The sequence below is a fragment of the Colobus angolensis genome, unplaced genomic scaffold, assembly GCF_000951035.1.
Source record: "Colobus angolensis palliatus isolate OR3802 unplaced genomic scaffold, Cang.pa_1.0 Scaffold13, whole genome shotgun sequence".
NCBI classification, from domain to species: domain Eukaryota; kingdom Metazoa; phylum Chordata; class Mammalia; order Primates; family Cercopithecidae; genus Colobus; species Colobus angolensis.
This window is the reverse complement of record NW_012114252.1, coordinates 9,272,670-9,292,924: the sequence shown is the minus strand read 5'-3', so window position 1 is coordinate 9,292,924 and position 20,255 is coordinate 9,272,670. Positions and strand designations below refer to the sequence as shown.

The following is a 20,255-nucleotide window of genomic DNA, read 5'->3' as shown; positions in this document are numbered from 1 at the left end:
ACATAACAACTAAATGTAAAGTGTGATTGTTGATTAGATTCTGATCCAAACACAAATATCTATAACTAACATTCTGGAGACATTTGAGAAAATGGTAATATAGACTGGGTATTGGATGGTATTAGGGAATCAGTGTTAATTTGGGTAGGCATGACAACGTATTGTGGTTATAGAAGCAAATGTCCTCATTTTTAGGAGAAGCCGACTGTAGTATCCTGGTGTGTTCTGCTTACTTTGAAATGGTTCCACTGGAAAGAAAAGTCTGTGTGTCTGTGTGTGTGCACATACCTAGGTGTATGTGTATGTATATTTGAGACAAATAGAGCAAACTGCTAGCAGTTGTTGATGCAAGTGGTGGATATGTGGATGTTTGTTGTACTCTTTTCTCCATTATATTCACTAATAAAACGTTGGAAAATACCACGTAGGTAAGGACTGAGTGATTCCTTCACGGAGTACCAGTCTTCCATTGTGCTGTTTTAATTAAAGGTCAACCCTAAGGATCTGGATTCCAAGTATGCCTACATCCAGGTGACTCACGTCATCCCCTTCTTTGACGAAAAAGAGTTGCAAGAAAGGAAAACAGAGTTTGAGAGATCCCACAACATCCGCCGTTTCATGTTTGAGATGCCGTTTACGCAGACCGGGAAGAGGCAGGGCGGAGTGGAAGAGCAGTGCAAACGGCGCACCATCCTGACAGGTATGGGCCCCAGAAGCCTCATGGACACCAGCCTGGACGCCTCGCCGAAGAGCTGTCCAGAGGGATTCAGAAGCTTCAGGACTGGAAGGGCTCAGTTAGCCACCACCACACCCATTTCAGTTTCCCATTTATCTAGTGCTTCCTTTTGAATACTTGGGATGTTTTTCTGTTGACACTTCCTTCTTCCACAAGACCAGAAGTTCATGTCCAATCGAAGGTCACTTATCCTTCTGAGAGTCTGATGAAAACGGCAGGCCTTATGTGCCCAGATGCTTTTGCACACAGTCTAAGGTGACTTATGGACTCCAGGTCCAGCAGCCACACCCAGTCCTGGAGGGACCCATCTCACACACCTGTCTCAGGTTCTAGCATGGACCTGCTTAGCAGTCTCAGGCTGTGAGTAAATGGGATGTGAGCTTGGATCGCCCCACATCATTGCCCCTGGGGGCTGGCCAGCTGCCACTTGAATGCCTCCTCTGCCAGGAAGCTCACGGCATTCAGTGGCTGTCCACAAGTTCAGCTTAGGCAGTTCTCACTGATCCCTTTGGCACTGTTGAGCCAGTGACAACCCACTCTGGGAAATGTGTTTTGCATCATCTCCCAGCCCCTGGCAAGTGTCCAGTCATCCTCGGGTGATTTTTACCTTCTGTGGGAGAGCCTGACCCGTCCGTGCCTCGTTAGGGTCAGCGACATCACTGGGGTAACCTAACATAAAATGCTTCCTTGACCAAGAAATATCAGTGGGAGGGCCGTTCAGAATGCCAGGTGTGCGAGTTTTCACCACACGTCTTCCAAAGAGTGGCCCTAGTTAAGTCATACCAGGAAAGAGCCTGCTTCCCAGAAGTTGGGGTTGTTGAGTTTCCGTCTGGGCAGTAATATGCACTATCATGATGAGCGGAAGGAGCTGTGGAGATGCTGCGCCCAGGGGCTTATCAGCTCTCACCCACGAAGTGGATGCTTTAAAAAGACAGATTGGATGGCATGGGGTTTATATCTCAGTAAAGCTGTTACCAAAAACAAAATAATACAGGTTTTTATGAATTAGCCCAGGACAACGTATTGCAGGGAGCTTTTCACACTCCCTATGAGGGAAATGAGATAAAAGTTAAAACAAAACGAACAAAACTGTGTTCTTAAAGTGTCCCTACTCCTGCTTTTAAGAAGATAGCATATGTAAAGCACAAATGATAGTGTCCTCACAAACATCACCCCACCCCAAATAATTATTTTTTTAATGCACACATTAGTAGCAAATTCTCATTAAGCAAGATAACTGCTCTTTGAGACGGAATCACTTTATGGGAATCACCAGCTTACAGTGTTTATGGCTCAGCTGTGATGACTTCCCTTCTGACCTGCTAAGTCAGTGGTTACCAAAGGTTAGTCCAGGACCAGCAGCATCAGCACCTCCAGGGAACTTGTTAGAGATGGAAGTTCCAGGTCCCCACCTCCGAAACTGCTGGATCAGAAACTCTGGGGGCGGGGCCAGCTCTTTGTGTTCAGCAAGCCCTCCAGGTGATCCTGGTGCACGTTCAGATTAGAGAACTGCTGCCTGTAATAAACCTAGTTCACTGCTGAGTCAGGGTCAGGAGTTTTGGGTATGGTTATTGTTAAGGCAGTGTACTGATTCATAAACGTTCATGATGATAGGCTGTTTTCCCAGGGCACATTTCTCCCATCATTTTGTTAGGGACTCCTTTTGATTAGATAAAGCACATGAGCAACGCTCTGTATCTGCAGGAACAAGGGGACAGAGAGTGCGCTGCAGAGAGAGGTGGGGCACACACCTGTGTTGTTGGCTTAGGGATTGCCGTCCACAGCTGTGGGTTGAGACAGCCTACGCAGCAGCGACGCTGTCCTGGGGGTCCTGTAGGCCTGGGTCACAGCCTCACTGTGTGACCTTGGGCAGGTCATGCTTCCTGTCTGTGCCTTAGTTTCCTCATCTGCAAAATGTGACTTAGGATACTCATCTCATTATATTGTCATAACTTTGTAAACAGTAAGTAGCAGAGGAAAGAAAGTTCTTCATTTTTTGCTAGATTTCACCTGCTGTTGAGCTAGATACACACACCAGGGCATTCTGAAGGCTGGACCTGAGGGTTTTCCCTCAAGTTATCAACCCCTCAGGTTCCTCTTCCATTGCATTGCTTCGTACCTAACCTTTGGCCTTCCAAAGGTCAAAGGGAGCCCAGGCCTTCCCTGCCCTCTGCACCAGGAAAAGGCTCACCTTCCTTGGTAATTCGCAGTCAGCTGACTGTAACTGTGCGATCATTTGAAAAACCTCATGATCACCCTCCAGCCTCCTTCAGTGGAAATTTCCGAGCCTGTCCCAAAGAAGGGGTGTGGGGAGAAGCCTCCCTGCCTTCTTCCATGGAACTTCTGCCAAGGAGTTTCTTCCCAGTCAGTATTCCAGAGTCTTCCAAACCTGGGTTAGCCTCTGGCCCTCCACCTTCTATTCAAGACACACAGACCACCAGTCACCATACTCATCACTGGGTCTGCCCTGTCCTCCTTTCTAAAGGGCTGGCTCAGTCGGTCACCTAATTGTCCACCTTCCAGAGCCAGGTGGGACTCTCGTGCAGTCATTTGGGCAGTAATGCATTCATTCATTCAACAAACTGTGTTGCGCTCTGCCACTGTTCCCATTGGCACGCTAATGAAACACATCTGTGGACCTGTGCAGCTGGCGTTCTAGCCAGAGGAGACAGACGATAAACAGTACCCGGATGAGTAAATGTACCTTTGGTGGAACGTGATCTGTCTTCCAGAGAAAGCAAAAGGAGACTGGGAACCTGGAGTTGACCTCCTTCCTCAGAAACAGGAAGGCAGCCCCACTCCTCCCCTGAAGCACAGCCCTCTGTCCCAATACAAGCAGGCCTCTGCCAGTGCTCCCTCCCTGGCTAGGGAGCAGCCAGGCTGAGTCCTCGCCATCCTGCCAGGGAGCTTTATGGATCCCCGGTGCTACCACTTAAAATCTGTGACACGAAGTCAGGAATCCTTCACCTTTCACTGATAAAACATTGTGAAAAGGCAGCAGGCCTGTAAGTATGTGACCCATGAGGCGGCCTCAGGGCGGACATGTTTTCCGCCTTTGTCTGGATGTTGGACGGCCCATCGGGGCTCTGTGTTCCCAGGGGCTGGCCCTGTCACCTGTCCTGTGGTGAGCCCTTCCCAAGTAAACTCTTCCCTAGCCACTTGCTAACTGGAGACCAGGACCACTCCCGTCTGACACTGGCTTGTTCAAAAAGAAAATAAGCTTTTAAGTACATATCTACATATCTATTAGTAAATATATGTCAAGTGAGAATATTATAGCTATTTCTATATTATACAGAGCAGTAAGAAATGTGAAACAGCAAATCAGCACCTGCTGTTTTTCTGTTCATTTTTAAATTAACTCCTTTGTGTTGATGTGTAGGTATCTCATTATGATAAAGGAAAACAATATTAATCAGTTATTTTGGTGAAAACTATATAAGAAAAAGTAAATACTTTTATTTTTATTTCTTATTCATTGCTGTAAGTTTCAAAAGACCTTTATTCGCACTACAGCTTCAAAAGTTTGTGAATTTCTGGTTCATGAAATCCTTTGCTTAGGAGTCTATTCTCTGTGTTTTTTTGGTTTGGGTTTTGGGGGAGTGGTTTTTGTTTTCTTTTTTGAGACAGGGTCTCACTCTGTAGCCCAGGCTGGAGTACAGTGGCGCAATCACAGCTCACTGCAGCCTTGACCTCCCCGGCTCAAGCCAGCCACGTCAGTTTCCCCAGTAGCTGGGACTACAGGCATACACCACCATACCCAGCTAATTTTTGTATTTTTTACAAAATTACAAAAATTAGGTTTTTGCCATGTTGCCCAGGCTGGTCTCGAACTCCTGGGCTCATGTGGTCTACCAGCCTCGGCCTCCCGAAGTGCTGGGATTACAGGCGTGAGCACCGTGCCCACCCTAGGAATATATTATTATTTCTTATTTTCTACTGATTTCTCAGATTTGTGCAAATTTAGCATGTGATTCAAAGTTATTTTATGGACAAAAATGAATTTTCTCAAGGATATTTTTATGGAACTACTTCCTGGACTTAATCTGTTATATAGTATCTCAAAATTGTTTAGTCTTTTTTATGTTGTCAAAGTCGTCTTATATCCACTAACTCATTCAGACCTCAGAGCTTCCAAGGAAGGTAGGGCATTTTGAGTGAGAAAATTGAGTGGGGAATGATCACCTGATTTATTTAAAGACACGCTTGTCACATTAAAAGGATAGCAAGGACCCAACTCTCTTGACTTTATGAGATACATGATTGTAAAGGAAGACAATATTCTAGCTCCACCAGTTACTAGTATGTGTCTTTGGCAAGCTTTGAGTTCCTTGTTTTAAAATGTGAGGAATAATGACATCTGTAGTAATCTTTTCTGATAATAATCACCTCAGTAACACTAAAGCTCGCGCAAGCCGTGGAGTAATTCTGGGACTCACCCTCTGCAGCCATACACTGCTTTCCTTACGTGAAGAAGCGCATCCCTGTCATGTACCAGCACCACACTGACCTGAACCCCATCGAGGTGGCCATTGACGAGATGAGTAAGAAGGTGGCAGAGCTCCGGCAGCTGTGCTCCTCGGCCGAGGTGGACATGATCAAACTGCAGCTCAAGCTCCAGGGCAGCGTGAGTGTTCAGGTGAGCCAGGCACAGCAGGCCAGAGGGCGGCAGGGGAAGCCCTTGCCCCTGGGTGACTTGCGAGTCATTTCCACCAGCAAGGTCTACTTGAGAGCCTCGGTTTACCAAGTGATCCCTGCTGCCTTCCCCCAACGTCTGTGACATTTCTCCTGATATCAGAAGGGGAGGAAACCTCATGATCCCCACCCCCCGCCCCATGAGGACTGACGGTCTGTGGGGACAAGCGCCAGGTCTCCATACACTACCCTGATTTGTCAGCATTTGGGGAATTCTGGGTGCCTGATTAGAAGCATCAAGACTCTTCTAAGTACAAAGAAGTGTGGAGAGCAGTAGGTTTTCCTATAAAACTGTTGTTTTCTGTTTTCTGTGAAAATTGTATCCAAAAAAGTACCTTAAGTTTTACTCTCTTAATGGTATCTTTTGATTAATGAATTCATTATTTTAATATAGCCCAGTCTATCAATTTTTTCTTTATTGGTAGCATTTTTATGTTCTCCTTAAGAAATCTGTGTCTACTCCAAGATTTCACAGATATTCTCCTAGGTTTTCCTCCTTTACTCAGCGTCCACATTTAGGTCTACAGTCCATCTGGATCTGATTTTTGTATATGTTACAGTGTGAGGATCAGGATATATTTTTTCCATATGACCTTCCAAGTGATGTACACAATTTATTGAAAAGATCATCTTTGATCTAGGTACTAACATATATGTTCAGTTTGTGAAAATTCATCAAGCTATATACTTGTGATATATGCACTTTTCCGTTCGTATATTATACTTTAATAAGAGGTTTTTAAAAAGTTATCTTTCTTACATGGTTTCCTAGTTAATTGGTAAATGTTAAATCGTTTCCCTCCAGTAACAAGTATGACTCTTTACTTTCTTGCTATTTTTAAGTGTATATAGTTGAAGCACATGTTTGTTCATATGTGTGTATATATGTGTGTGTGTATATATATTTATTTGTATATCCTATTATTTTATCTTTCAAGAAGGGTATGTTTATGAAAGTTACATGTAGATTATAATACATAGGTTTTGGTTTTTTTGGTTCATTTTCTGAAATTATATTTTGTCAACTTCCCATCAGATCCACACTAAAGAACCATGAGTTGTTGCCTATACAATTCAATAGACATTTTTGTGTCATTCACCACAAAAGCATTTACAGATGTTTTTAATCTCTTTCCTGATACTGTCAAAGACATAGGTGCCAAATAAGTTAGCAAGTGAACAGAAGTATTCCAGCAATGTGAGTGATTATGTAACAGGTCCAGAGGCCACAATTTTCTGTCGCTAAAAACAAAACCACTCAATCGACATGATCTGGGAACATCCAGTCCCTATGGAAAGGCCACCAGACGGGTGTGGCACCAGTCCAGGGTAGGGCTGGACCATTGAGCTTTCTAAAAGGCAAAATATGCCCTGCTAATTTGATGGTAACTTTAGCGTTTTAAATTCCCAGTCATCTTAAAAAGCAAGAAATTCCATGTTGAAATGAGAAGATTAAGTTTATACTCATACCTACCAAAGTAACAACAAAGTTGCAGCCAGAGGAAATTAACGTTATCGTTTTGTTTGCATATTTCTGTAATTGTTTCATCAAGCAGCTCCCTGGTGCTGCGGCTTTACTGGGCAGGGCCGTCTGTGGAGCTTCTTGGTATTGCACTCCAAGATCTTGTTATTAGACCTCATGGAGACTCATCAGCCTTCCTCTTTCTATCTTCTTCAAATATGGACCGTCTTGTATCATTTTAGATGATCAGTCATTTGGGTCATCTTCAGGTGATTAATACGGTTCCCCCCACGCACCAGCCTGGTGCTGAGTTCCACCCTCACGCATCTTGGGCTGTTTACCCATTGCTCCTGGCTCAGAGGCCCCCCTCTGACCACTGTGGCTGGAACCTTCCTGTCTCCCCACGTCTGGTGTGAGTTCCTGTGGCTCAGTTTTCCTGCCATTGCTAGACAAGTCCTGCCTACCATGGGTCAGAACCACATGCGGACAGCTCCCCTAATTCCTTGCTAAGCTCACCAGACCTTCCGGGAAATATCATGCAGTGACCACATAGTCACATTCTTTCCCAGGCTGTCTCAGATGCCTAGAACATTCTTCTTCCCATCTCAGTGTGTCCAACCTTCTTTCTCACCATATTCTGACCTTTCCTTACATATCCAAAATCCGCAGACTCTTCTTAGCTGCTTGGAAGGGTGATGCAGGGTTCTGCTTCACTCACCCCTGCTGTCTGCTCCTAACATCTGGCTCTCCAGCACACCGCTAATGCTCACTTCATCCAAGGATAGCAAATCAATTTGCCCGTGGCTGTCTATACATTTCAATGAAATGAACAGTTGGTTTTTAAAAACTGGAACAGTTACTGTATTTTTCAGTTTTTCACTGAATTCACCAGATTGGCCTGTTAGTTCAGTGTAGTGCGGCACAAATCCCCGTGACTAAACACCTTGGAAGTAAGAATCCTTGACCTGGATTTGGAAGACCTGGGCTGTGATCTTTGATGTTTTGCTTATTGGCTGTTCAAACTTGAACAGGCCCCTAAGTTTTCCAAGCGTTGGTTTCTTCTTACATAAAATAAACCATCACCACAAGTGCCCCGAAGATGGCTGAGATCATGGAATCAAGCAGTGTGCAACAGAGTGAGCTTTATCGTTTCTTTTTGGGCTTAAGTTCCTGGAAGGCAGGGATTGGTGAGTAGCTCACGCCGACAGGCTTTTTAGTGCCTGCAAACTGAAACTGAGCAGATTGTCGTGGTAATCTTCCTCCTAATGCAACTGAAAACCTTTGCTCTTTGTCTAGGTCAATGCTGGCCCACTGGCCTATGCGCGAGCTTTCTTAGATGACACAAACACAAAGCGATATCCTGACAATAAAGTGAAGCTGCTTAAGGAAGTTTTCAGGTAAAGCACACTGAAAGCATCTTTTTCTCTTCAAGTATTGAGCATTTCTGCATTCATTCGGGAGAGAGATGCTGCTGGTCGGACTCATGCCTTATCCTCTGCGTGCCTTTGTTTCTCCCGCCTGTACCATTCCAGGCAATTTGTGGAAGCTTGCGGTCAAGCCTTAGCAGTAAACGAACGTCTGATTAAAGAAGACCAGCTCGAGTATCAGGAAGAAATGAAAGCCAACTACAGGGAAATGGCGAAGGAGCTTTCTGAAATCATGCATGAGCAGGTAAGGGCCACGCTGGCTCCAACAACTTGGAGTTCTTGGTTAGGGGTGTGAAGTACACCCTGTCGTGACCTAGGCCACCTGATATCCTTCCAGAACCGTGGCATCTGAAGGAGAATGTGGCATACCACACTCCTGCCATGCTCTAGCCCCAGGTCATTTGGGAACAGCTAACAGATTGCCCATACGCTGTGATCCACGGCAGGCAGGGGAGAGAAGGCCCGCCTCCTTGTGGCTCTAAGAGGTGGCCATGTTTCCTAAGCTTTCTCTCTCCCCACCCCATCTAGCCAAAAAGAAAAGGAAAAACTCACACGAAAATATCCATACTGTTCTGACAACTTTATTCCTTTAATCCTTTGAAAAAAGCAGGACTTGCCAACCTGGTTTAAGGAATTATCTGTTGCATTCAATGTTTTTGCCATTTAAAAATACAGACCGATTCCATTTTTGATGACGTACAGCGGGCCGTAGCACCCCAGTGGATTCTCCTTTAAGTTCCTTGTCACTACGGGCATCTTCCTCGATTATTTTGCTGTTATCTCCTTCCTGTGGGTTTCTTCAGTAGGATTCTGTGTGTGGGCTCAGCTGTCACAGAGGAGATGGTGACCCGTACTCAGGGAATGCCTAGAGCAGCATCCACATTGTTTTTTTGTTTTTTTTGTGAGGGGTCTGTCTCAGTCACTGTCCTTTCTCTATAATTGACATTAGCACCTTGATAACACAGAACTGCTCTGTCTGGCCCCTCCATTACCGTCCTTCAGTCTGGCACAGTGGAAGCCAGGGCCATTTGTGGAGTTACCCTATCCCCTGACAGTTTAGTTAGGACATTTTCATTGCAGGAAACGAACGTCAGTGTGTGAGCTTTAACTCACTTGCTTTTTTTCTCCTCCATGCTAACATGTTCAGCTGGGATGGTAATGTCATTTTTAAATTTTATTTTTCTGATAATCTGACTCAGAAAAAGCTATTACTTTTTTGAGTTTGAGCAACTGCAGACATTGGCATAATGACAGTACATGGGCAGAGGAAAGCACCCTCTTCTGGACATTTTAAAAAGTAGAGGCCAGACGTGGTAGCTCACTCCTGTAATCCCAGCACTTTGGCAGGCCAAGGCAGGTGGGTCATCTGAGATCAGGAGTTCGAGACCAGCCTGGCCAACATGGTGAAACCCCATCTTTACTAAAAAATACAAAAATTAGCTGGGCGTAGTGGTGCACACCCTAGTCTCAGCTACTCGGGAGGCTGAGGCAGGAGAATTGCTGCAGCCCAAGAGGTGGAGGCTGCAGTGAGCCAAGATTATGCTGCTGCCCTCCAGCCTGGGCAACAGAGCAAGACTCCATCTCAAAAAAAAAAAAAAAAAGAAAAAATTGAAACGATTAGAGGAATGAATGTCTGAATAATTAAGCAGAACAGGAGGGACTCATGGGAACCAATTTTTGGAGAAAACTTGAGATCTTTTCTGTGGAGCCTCCAGATTCCTATAGAATGGAGAGTTTGGTCAGTGGGTGCTGACATTGGGCACTAGAGAAGATGGAAGTAGTAAGAGATCATGGGCTGAAACTGTCAAACTCCCAGAGTACGGGGATATTTAATGCACTTGCTGTCAACTGCACCTTGAACTTTCCATTATGCCAACAGCTGTGAAGACTGAGTCCCTTTGAACCCCTGAAGGGCTGTGGTGGGGGTAGACCTGCTTTGGTGTTTCCAGGGGAGCCTCTGCTGGAGGTCAAGACCTACACTCAGATCCTTCCAGGCACCACTGGGCATGGAAAAATACTTGTTCAGGGTCAGAGGAGTAGCCATCCTCTCCCAAGACAAAATCTGTAAGACCCTGAGAAAAGGAGGCAGGAGAGAAACACAAATGCTCCAGATTTATTTTTAAAGGCTTTTTCAAGGTCAAGGCTAGGTTGTGTCCCAGTCAAGCACAGGTAGGTAGACCTCATGCTGCCTTATGATCTGGTGAGCCTAGAAGGCTCTCCATTCACTAGCTTTGTAAAGGAAACAAAATGTGCCGTTCTTGACTCTCTCCTAATAATCCTCACCTGAGAACAGGCATTCACTAGATAAGCTGCAGGTCTCCCTCTGTAAACCACCAGCCAGGCTTTTCGGGTGCTCATCACTCATGTGATGGGGTGAGTGTAGACTTGTGTGTGTGATGTGGGGTGCAACACTTCGAGAAGTATCTGCTTGCATCCTTACACTCAGTAACATTGTGTTGCACGTGGCAACATTGCCTTAAACTCTGTAACATTGTGTTACACTTGGTAACACTGTGTCACACATGGCAATATTGCATTGCATATGGTAAGATTGTGTCACACATGGCAACATTGCATTGCATATGGCAACTCTGTGTTGCACTCAGTAACATTGTGTTTATGTCCTCGAGATCTGCCCCCTGGAGGAGAAGACAAGCGTCTTACCGAATTCCCTTCACATCTTCAATGCTATCAGTGGGACGCCAACAAGCACAATGGTTCACGGGATGACCAGCTCGTCTTCGGTCGTGTGATTACACCTCATGGCCCGATTGTGGGGACTTGCTTTGTCATTTGCAAACTCAGGATGCTTTCCAAAGCCAATCACTGGGGAGACCGAGCACAGGGAGAACCAAGGGGAAGGGGAGAGAAAGGAAATAAAGAACTATGTTATTTCTTAACAGATTTTCTATAGGAGTTGTAAGAAGGTGCACATATTTTTTTAAATCTCACCGGCAATATTCAAAGTTTTCGTTGTGTCTTAACAAAGGTGTGGTAGACACTCCTGAGCTGGACTTAAGATTTTATTCTTCCTTGCAGAGTAGTGTTAGAATAAATGGCCTACAGAAAAAAAGGTTCTGGGATCTGCATGGCAAGGAGGGCCGCACTGACATTGATGCCTGGGGGACCTTTTGCCTCGAGGCCAAGCTGGAAAATCTTGAAAATATTTTTTTTTTCCTGTGGCACATTCAGGTTGAATACAAGAACTATTTTTGTGACTAGTTTTTGATGACCTAAGGGAACTGACCATTGTAATTTTTGTACCAGTGAACCAGGAGATTTAGTGCTTTTATACTCATTTCCTTGCATTTAAAAAAAATATGAAAGCTTAAGGAATTATGTGAGCTTAAAACTAGTCAAGCAGTTTAGAACCAAAGGCCTCTATTAATAAACACAACTATGCTGAAAAGTACAAACTAGTACAGTATATTGTTATGTACATATCATTGTTAATACAGTCCTGCCATTCTGTACATATATGAATTACATTTCTACATTTTTAATACATGAGCTTCTGCATTAAGTTTACTTGTGATAAATCTGTGCTGTTCCAGTATATGCAATACACTTTAATGTTTTATTCTTGTACATAAAATGTGCAATATGGAGATGTATACAGTCTTTACTATATTAGGTTTATAAACGGTTTTAAGAATTTCATCCTTTTGCCAAAATGGTGGAGTATGTAATTGGTAAATCATAAATCCTGTGGTGAATGGTGGTGTAATTTAAAGCTGTCACCATGTTATATTTTCTTTTAAGACATTAATTTAGTAATTTTATATTTGGGAAAATAAAGGTTTTTAATTTTATTTAACGGGAATCACTGCCCTGCTGTAATTAAACATTCTGTACTACATCTGTATTAAAAAGACATTGCTGGCTCTTTGGGAGTGGCTGCTGGGTGTTTATTGTTCAGCACTCCTAAGGGAACAGGATACCAAAGTCCTCGAGGGTGAAATCACACGGGGTCGGAAATTTTCTTTTCTTTTTTTGAGACGGAGTCTCGCTCTGTCGCCCAGGCTGGAGTGCAGTGGCGCGATCTTGGCTCACTGCAAGCTCCACCTCCCGGGTTCACGCCATTCTCCTGCCTCAGCCTCCCAAGTAGCTGGGACTACAGGTGCCCACCACCGCGCCCAGCTAGTTTTTTGTATTTTTTAGTAGAGACGGGGTTCTCCGTGTTAGCCAGGATGGTCTCGATCTCCTGACCTCGTGATCCACCCGTCTCGGCCTCCCAAAGTGCTGGGATTACAGGCTTGAGCCACTGTGCCCGGCCTGAAATTTTCTTTAAAATACTTGAGCGGGGAAAAAAAGAGTGGGTAGAGACCACAGGACTGACAGAATGCTCGTCATTGTTGAGGCTGAAGTTGGGTGCATGGGGAAGCATGATACCCGTTTCTCTGCTTTTGTGGAAGTTTCCATGATACGGATTTCCCAAGCGGGTCACGTCTTCAGAGGACCTGGATGAATGCTTTGTTGGACCGTGGTCAGGATCTAAATCATACCATTTACTCCCAAGTTCACGTGGATACCTTGCTACCTCTTGCTTTTTCCCCTTTGGCTGTAGCAAGACGTCCATCTTTCTCCCCTCCCTTACTGGCTTCCGAGATGAGAACACTGGGATAGTGCATAGGCAGCCAGGCGCACCCTCTGTGCCCCACATGGTCAAGATCCCTGAATCGGGTCACATGATGGCTCCAGTTGCAGGTGCTGTTCCTGTTTCTGGTGTGCCTGGTGGCCCCAGCAGGTAGGTCAGCCCCTTGTCACTCAGCCCCATATAGTTCCATTGATGGAACTACATAAAATACTGAACAAAATAAAATAGCTGGGGTTTTGCCTTGAAGGGCTGTAAAGGCTGTCTTTTTATGTGACCAGTTAAGGAAAGAAAACATGGGGTGCTGTGCACCCCTTGAGCACCAAGAAGCCAAGGGTCTTGTGACATCTGAAACATTTGCTCCCTACCAATGGTACGGCAAGAGGTCTTGGGAAGAGATGAAGAGGTGGCGAAGGGTCGCCATGACCCACCCGAATCAACAGCCCACTTATGCACTCATGACGCCACTGGGACTCACCCAGCATACGTTTGTTCCATGTCGCTGACATCCCAGCCCAGGCTAATAAACCTGAAGGCAAACATCAGCAGGTAAGCGAGAAGAGCCTGGTGCTGAGCTGGACTGTCTAGTCATGAAACGCCTCATCTAGAAACCCTAAAACTCAAGTCACCGTGTAGTAAGATAAATGGAAGTCTAGAAAGAGCCCATATCAGATAAAGGTAAGTCTAGAAGGCAGCCAGCCCTCGCTGATGACAGGAGTGGAGAGGGGAGCCATCTCTAAGTTGGGAACATCCTGCAGGGAACCATTCGTATCAATTAAATCTTCCCTTCGTTACCTACAAACCCTGGCAGAGCATTTTCTTGGGAATTTGTATTGCTATTCTTCGGTAAATGGGGGTGGTTTTCCCATAGGTCCTACTTATTCTTTCTTTTAATTGAGGTAAAATATACATAAAATGTATCAGTTTAACCATTTTTAAGTGTAAGGTTCATTGGCATCAAGTAGATTCTCATTGTTGTGCAACCATCGCCACCCTCCGTCTCCAGATATTCGTCTTCCCAAACTCACACTTGGCACTCATTAAACAGGAACTTCCTTTTTCCCCCTCACAACACTGCTTTTGAGGCGACACTGGAATTAAAACTCTAGTTAGTACCTTATCTGAGCTATTAGCCAGGTGGGAACAAATAGAGCCAGCCCCTAGCACAGAAAACAGCTGCTGAGAGCAGGACTGCAAGATGGCAAGGTAACCTGAGAGATGAGAAGCAGCCATCCGGAACGGTTTAATCATATAACTCAAAGCAGTGACTCCATTCCAAGAAAATGTGATCTCCATCCATGGGGGATCGTTTGTATAAACCATGGTACATCCAGATAGTGGAATACTGTGCAGCTGTAAAAATCTGCTCATTTAATGTACATAATTTGGCTGGGTGCAGTGGCTCACACCTATAATCCCAGCACTTTGGGAGGCCAAGGTGGGCAGATCACTTGAGGTCAGAAGTTCGAGACCAGCATAGCCAACATGGTGAAATTCTGTCTTTACTAAAAATTCAAAAATTAGCCAGGCATGGTGGCAGGTGCCTATAATCCAGCTACTTGGGAGACTGAGGAACTAGAATCACTTGAACCCGGGAAGCAGAGTTTGCAGTGAGCCGAAATTACACCACTGCACTCCAGCCTAGGTGACAAGTGAGACTCTGTCTCAAAAAGTAATAATAATGTCTACAATTTGATGAGAGCAGACACGCATACACCTGTGATACCATCACCACAATTGAGGTAAAAAAGCATAGTAAATATATCCATCACTTCAAGAAGTTTCCTCGTGCTCCCCCCTTATTTTGTGGTAAAGACACTTAACACGAGATCAACCCTCTTAACAAATTTGTAAGTGCACAGTAACAGTAATGTGTATAGGCAAATAACATGTTTTACAGTTGTTACCTACAGCAAGGGAGAAGGAATGATGTACAGGGGACAGGGCTAGGAGATACACTTGCCTAATATCATTTGCTTTATAGATTTGGCTTTAGAACCATGCAAATACTTACATAATTATCAAATGAATTTTTAAGTTTCTAAAAAATTGAAGGCAAAATGTGATAAATGAACCTAACATACAGAAAGGAATTATTTCAAACAGCTTTAAAATACAGCAATTTTACTGTGCTTTCTTAGCGTGATATGCCCTCAGGTCAAGAAGAGTGACAGTCAATAAATAAATGCTTGATTGATAAACAAAAACTAGTTTCAGTAATTGAAAAGTGTTGCATTGGTTTTTATTCTGAGACTGTTTTATGTTTATTGCCAGAGAGAGTAAATGAGTATTTATGCTGGTATCATTGGGAACCAGGTTTTTACATGGGAAAAGAAAAGATGTGTCTATAAGACCAGCAGAGTTAAATTAAAACACTTTAGTCTGAACTTGATATGGAAATAACAACTGGGACTCACGATGTATTTTGTCTTAAACACACACTTATTTCCTAACTTGGTTCACTAGGAAGGACCTGAAAACAATGACCACCCCAGCAGCTACCAAGCACCACTAGTGCCCAAATTGTGAACCAGGCTCCCTGGAGAAGGTCTGATTCTGGATTTAGGAAAATGTCCAGGACAAGCTGAATTTTTTTTTTTTTTTTTTTTATTTTTATTTTTTAGACAGAGTCTTGCTCTGTCGCCCAGGCTGGAGTGCAGTAGCATGATCTTGGCTCACTACAACCTCTGCCTCCCAGGTTCAGGCAGTTCTCTTGCCTCAGCCTCCCGAGTAGCTGGGATTACAGGTGTGTACCACCATGCCCAGCTTATTTTTATATTTTTAGTAGAGACAGGTTTCACTGTGTTGGCCAGGCTGGTCTGGAACTCCTGACCTCTAGTGATCCACCCACCTCGAACTCCCAAAGTGCTGGGATTGCAGGTGTGAGCCACCACGCCTGGCCAACATCTTTTCATACTGCATATCAAGGGTGCCAGCAAGGATACTTGGGGTCATGTGAGAAGGATTTTAAAGAAGCTCCCCCTAGCAAGCTGCGCAATGGGCATCAGTAAGAATAATTGCAATGCAGTGAGAGTAATCGTGCCACTGCATTCCAGTCTAAGTGACAGAGCCAGACCCCATCTCAAAATAATAATAATAATAATAATAATAATTGCAATGGACTGAAAGTATGTAGTTAAGTCTGTGAGTTCATGGTGGTGCCAGAAGAAATGAAAGGAAAACTGCTTGGTAACCATTGAAGGAGCTGACATTACCAAGAAAGAAGAGGCGTTCTCGTGTCTCCTGGTAGAAGTACACACCACCACCTATGGTGCAGTCTTGCCGAAAACTTGCATCTGACTCAGATCAAGCCTCTGACTCGACCTACCCATTCCCCACGACACACAGCGCACAGAGGAACGCCGTAAGTGACACTGCGGAAAATGCAATCTGCAAAGTCCATCCTGTGGAAAGCTCTGTAGGATAAACAAGCTGGTTTCTTCAATAAACAAATTTCAAGAAAAAAGAGATGGAGAGGGAACCCATGCATTAAAATTTAAAAAAAACTTTGGGGCTCTCCATCTAGGAATATGAAGTAGACACACTTTTCTCCATGTCCCCACTAAGTACAGCTAAAATCCCTGCACACTAGGCATCAACAGAAGACCCTGGAAGGTGGAGTGAAGAAGGCCGACCCGCTAGAGGCCTTGGGCCCAGAGAGTGATGAGTTGTGAATCCTCTGGTTTTCTTTTTGCTTCATACATCCTTATACTTGGAGCCAAAGAAACTAACCACATGGAAGTGCTAATGGGCAAAGACATAAAAAGGTCAACACCCCTTCACACCTATTATGATGGCTATTATTTTAAAAACACAGCGAAATGCACGGGTGAGAAGGTAGAGAAACTGGAATCCTATGCACTGCTGATAGGAATGGAAAATAGTGCTATGAAAAATGCTATGGAGGTTCCTCAAAAAATTCAACATTCCTTATGGTTCAGCAATTCCACTTCTGGGTATAAATATCAAAGAATTGAAAGCAGAGACTTGAACAGATACAGGATGTTCATAGCATTATTCACAATAGTCAAAAGGCGGAAGCCACCCAAGCGTCCATCAATGGATGAATGGATTAAAAAAAAAAAGGAGTCTCAATACAATGGAATTAGTATATGATTCAGCTTTTTAAAAGGAAAACAATTCTGACACATTCTACAACGTGGGTGAACTTCGAAGATATTACGCAAAGTGAAATAACCCAGACACCAAGGAATAGATATTACGTGATTCCACTTATATGGATACCTAGAATAGGCAAATTCATAGAGTCAAAGTAGAATGGGGGCTGCTGGTGTCACCAGTGGAGGGCGTCCAGGTTCTTGGTGTCTTGAATAAAGAATTGGACAAAACACACAAACAAAGCAAGGAAAGAATGAAGCAACAGCAGCAGAGATTTATTGAAAGTACACTCCACAGGGTGGGAGCGGGCCTGAGCATAGGGTAGGGGCTCAAGAGCCCAGTTACAGAATTTGTGGGTGTTTAAATACCCTCTAGGGGTTTCCACTGGCTACTTGGCATACGCCCTATGTAAATGAAGAGGATGAAGTAAGGTTATAAATTCACTGACTCGGCATACGCCTATGGAGAGGATATTTCCTGTCGTAGCTGAAGTGTGAATCGGCCGGCCTTATGTTCCCTGCCTCCAGACCCTATTTTCCTTCCTCACTGGGGAGGGGGAATCGGGAGTGTGTGTTAAATGGGTGCAGAGTTTCAGTTGGGTAAGATGAAAATGTCCTGAAGTGGGTGATGGTGATGGTTGTGCAACAATGAAGTGCATGTACTTAACGCCTCAGAACTGTACACTTGTAAATAAACTTTGTCACGTATGTTTGATCCTCTAGGAATTTCCATTGGCCAGTCTGCGGGAGGTCCAGTGAGGCCTCTGATCAGGGACACTGGAGGGGGACATGACTGAGAGCCAAGCCCCTTGGGGGATCTGAGGGGAAAGGCGTTTCAGCAGAGGGAACAGAGGTGGGTGCTGGCTGTTCACAGAGCTGACAGGGGAGGGGAGGCATGGGGGCAGAGGGAACAGGAGGTGCCCCCCAGAGGGTCCTGGTGGCCTGGGCAGGACTCTGCATTTTATGTGAAAATGGAAAGCAATTGGAAGGTTTTGAACACAGAATTGACACGACCAGACTTAGGGTTTTTCAAAGAACAGTTGGCTTCTGTGGAGAAGAGGTTGCTGGGAGCAAGGGGTGAAGCAGGGGCCGTGGCCCGGGGGTGGGGGCTGAGGTTGGGTGCAAGTGTGCAGCGGCTGAAGAAGGACTAGATTCTGAAGATGCACAGAAGGGAGTGCTGCCAGGATATGCTGGGGACTGGATTAGGGGAGAGGAACAGGCGAGGGACAGGAGTCGGGGGATGCAAAATTTTGGATCAACCACTGGGAGAATGGAGAGGGTGAAAAGGAGGAGGACTGGGAGGGTGCGGTGATGCGAGCAGGCCCCCTTTTGAGGGCACGTTAAGGTTGAGAGGGCTCTGAGAGTGGCGTCGTCAGGAAAGCGGGGGAGTTAGAAGTTGAAGTCAGGGGAGCGTCTGGGCTGGAGGAGGCGCCACTATGTAGATGATAGTAAAGCCATGAGGACCAGCTGGGGCCCTGGTGAGCGCGGACAGAGAGGTCCATGGTGGAGCCTGGGGGTTCTGCAGTGCTGAGAGGCCACAGAGAGGAGGAGGAACCAACAACGCAGACCATGAGAGAGAAGCAGAGATCTGGAAGGGCCAAGAGAGGGGCGTTCAAAAGCCAAGTGAATAAAGTATTTCAAAAAGGCAGTGACCCAATGAATCTAATGAGAATAAAATGAGGCCCAAGAATCTGCCGCTGGATTTGGCAAAGTGGAGGTGTATTAGTCCGTTCTCACACTGCTACAAAGAACCACCTGAGACTGGGCAATTTATGAGGGAAGAAGTTTGACTGACAGTTCTGCAGGCTGCACAGGAAGCGTGGCTGAGGCCTCAGGAAACTTACAAGCATGGCGGAAGGTAAAGGGGAAGCAACGACCTTCTTCACATGGCGGCACAAGAGCGAGCAAAGGGGGACGTGCCACACACTGTCAAACCACCAGATCTCGTGAGAACTCGCTATCACGAGAACAGCGAGGGGGAAATCTGCCCCCATGATCCAATCGCCTCCCACTAGACCCCTCCCTGACACGCGGGGATTACAATTCGAAAAAAGATATGGGTCAGGACACAAAGTCAAACTATATCAGGAGGTGACTGGAGGGAGCCCTTGACAGAGTGGTGTGGACCAAGGGCTGATGGGAGTGGGTTCCAGGAAGGAGGGGAACGCTGAGTGTGAGCACGAGCACTTCGTGTTTTGCTTTATAAAGAGGAGTGGAGAATCTGATGATATTGAGGGAAGTTTTAGGTCAGGTAAAGAGAGGACTCAGGTTTTTTCAATGGCAGAATGACAGCAGGTGTACAGACGGATGAAAATAGCCCGGTAGAAAGGGAGAAAACTGATCACGCCAAAAAGAGTGATGTCTTCCAGCAGGCAGGAGGGAGGAGATTGGGCACGAGAGGGCAGGGGCGCCAGAGCTGGGTCTGGAAACGCAGAAAGAGGCTGTGCTGGACACAGGCTGAGGGGTATGCGGTTCTCTGCTGGTTGCTTCTGTTTTCTTTGGGAAATGAAAAGCAGAGTCATCCACTAAAAGAAAGAGAGAGGGACAAGATGTAGAGAGAAAAGACATGCACGACTTATATTTTCACCTTTGCACATGTGTCTCTTTATCTCCAAAGGGTACATTCTTAGCAACGGAATTGCTGGGTCAAAGGGAAGGCGCATTTTAAATTTGACCAGCATCACCAAACTGCTCTCCACAAAATAACAAGGGAACCGGCAAAGCTCATTATTTCATCTCCTTTAATCCTTGGCATCTGTATTGGGTTTGTGGCGGTCTTTGAAGGTGTTCCGACGGATGTTCTGGTTACCGTGCACTTTGCACTCACAGCCTGTGGAATCTGCCTGGTACAGTTTGACAGTATTATTTAGACTTGAGCAAACAGAAAAAGACAATGAAATTAAGCCACCAAGGGTGAGTTGTGTCTTCATGCCACGCTTTCTGCTTGTTTCACCTTGGGCAAGTTATTCGACTTTCCTTTGCCTCAGTCCTCTCATCTATAAAATGAGATGGTAATAGTCTGCAGCACCTGGAGCGGTCCTGAGGAGGAAATAGGCTAAACGCTGCTGACTGGCTCATGGTAAGTCCTGAGTAAATGTTATTATTATTATTATATTTTTAAACCAGAACTCAGCACAAATAAGAGGAGACAATTCAGCATTCATTCTTGCTCAGTACTCTCTTTGACCCATGTTTTCCCCCAGGCGTTCTAGGGAACATTACC

At 45.2% G+C, this 20,255-nt stretch overlaps 1 protein-coding gene across 3 annotated transcripts in view; it reads left to right on the top strand.

Moving 5' to 3' along the window:
• The window catches only part of DOCK9 (dedicator of cytokinesis 9), a 195,795-nt gene extending 183,593 nt beyond the window's left edge, over positions 1–12,202 (top strand). For 2 of the 3 annotated variants that reach the window (XM_011933818.1, XM_011933817.1), the window contains 5 exons: positions 490–700; positions 5,185–5,375; positions 8,190–8,290; positions 8,426–8,564; positions 10,951–12,202. In XM_011933818.1, coding sequence (XP_011789208.1) covers positions 490–700; positions 5,185–5,375; positions 8,190–8,290; positions 8,426–8,564; positions 10,951–11,073 — 765 coding nt within the window. In that variant the 3' untranslated portion in view covers positions 11,074–12,202. Of the gene's footprint in view, positions 1–489; positions 701–5,184; positions 5,376–8,189; positions 8,291–8,425; positions 8,565–9,467; positions 9,476–10,950 lie in introns of all 3 variants that reach the window. The other variant, XM_011933819.1, reaches the window with a different exon arrangement.
• Positions 12,203–20,255: the final 8,053 nt, after the last annotated feature.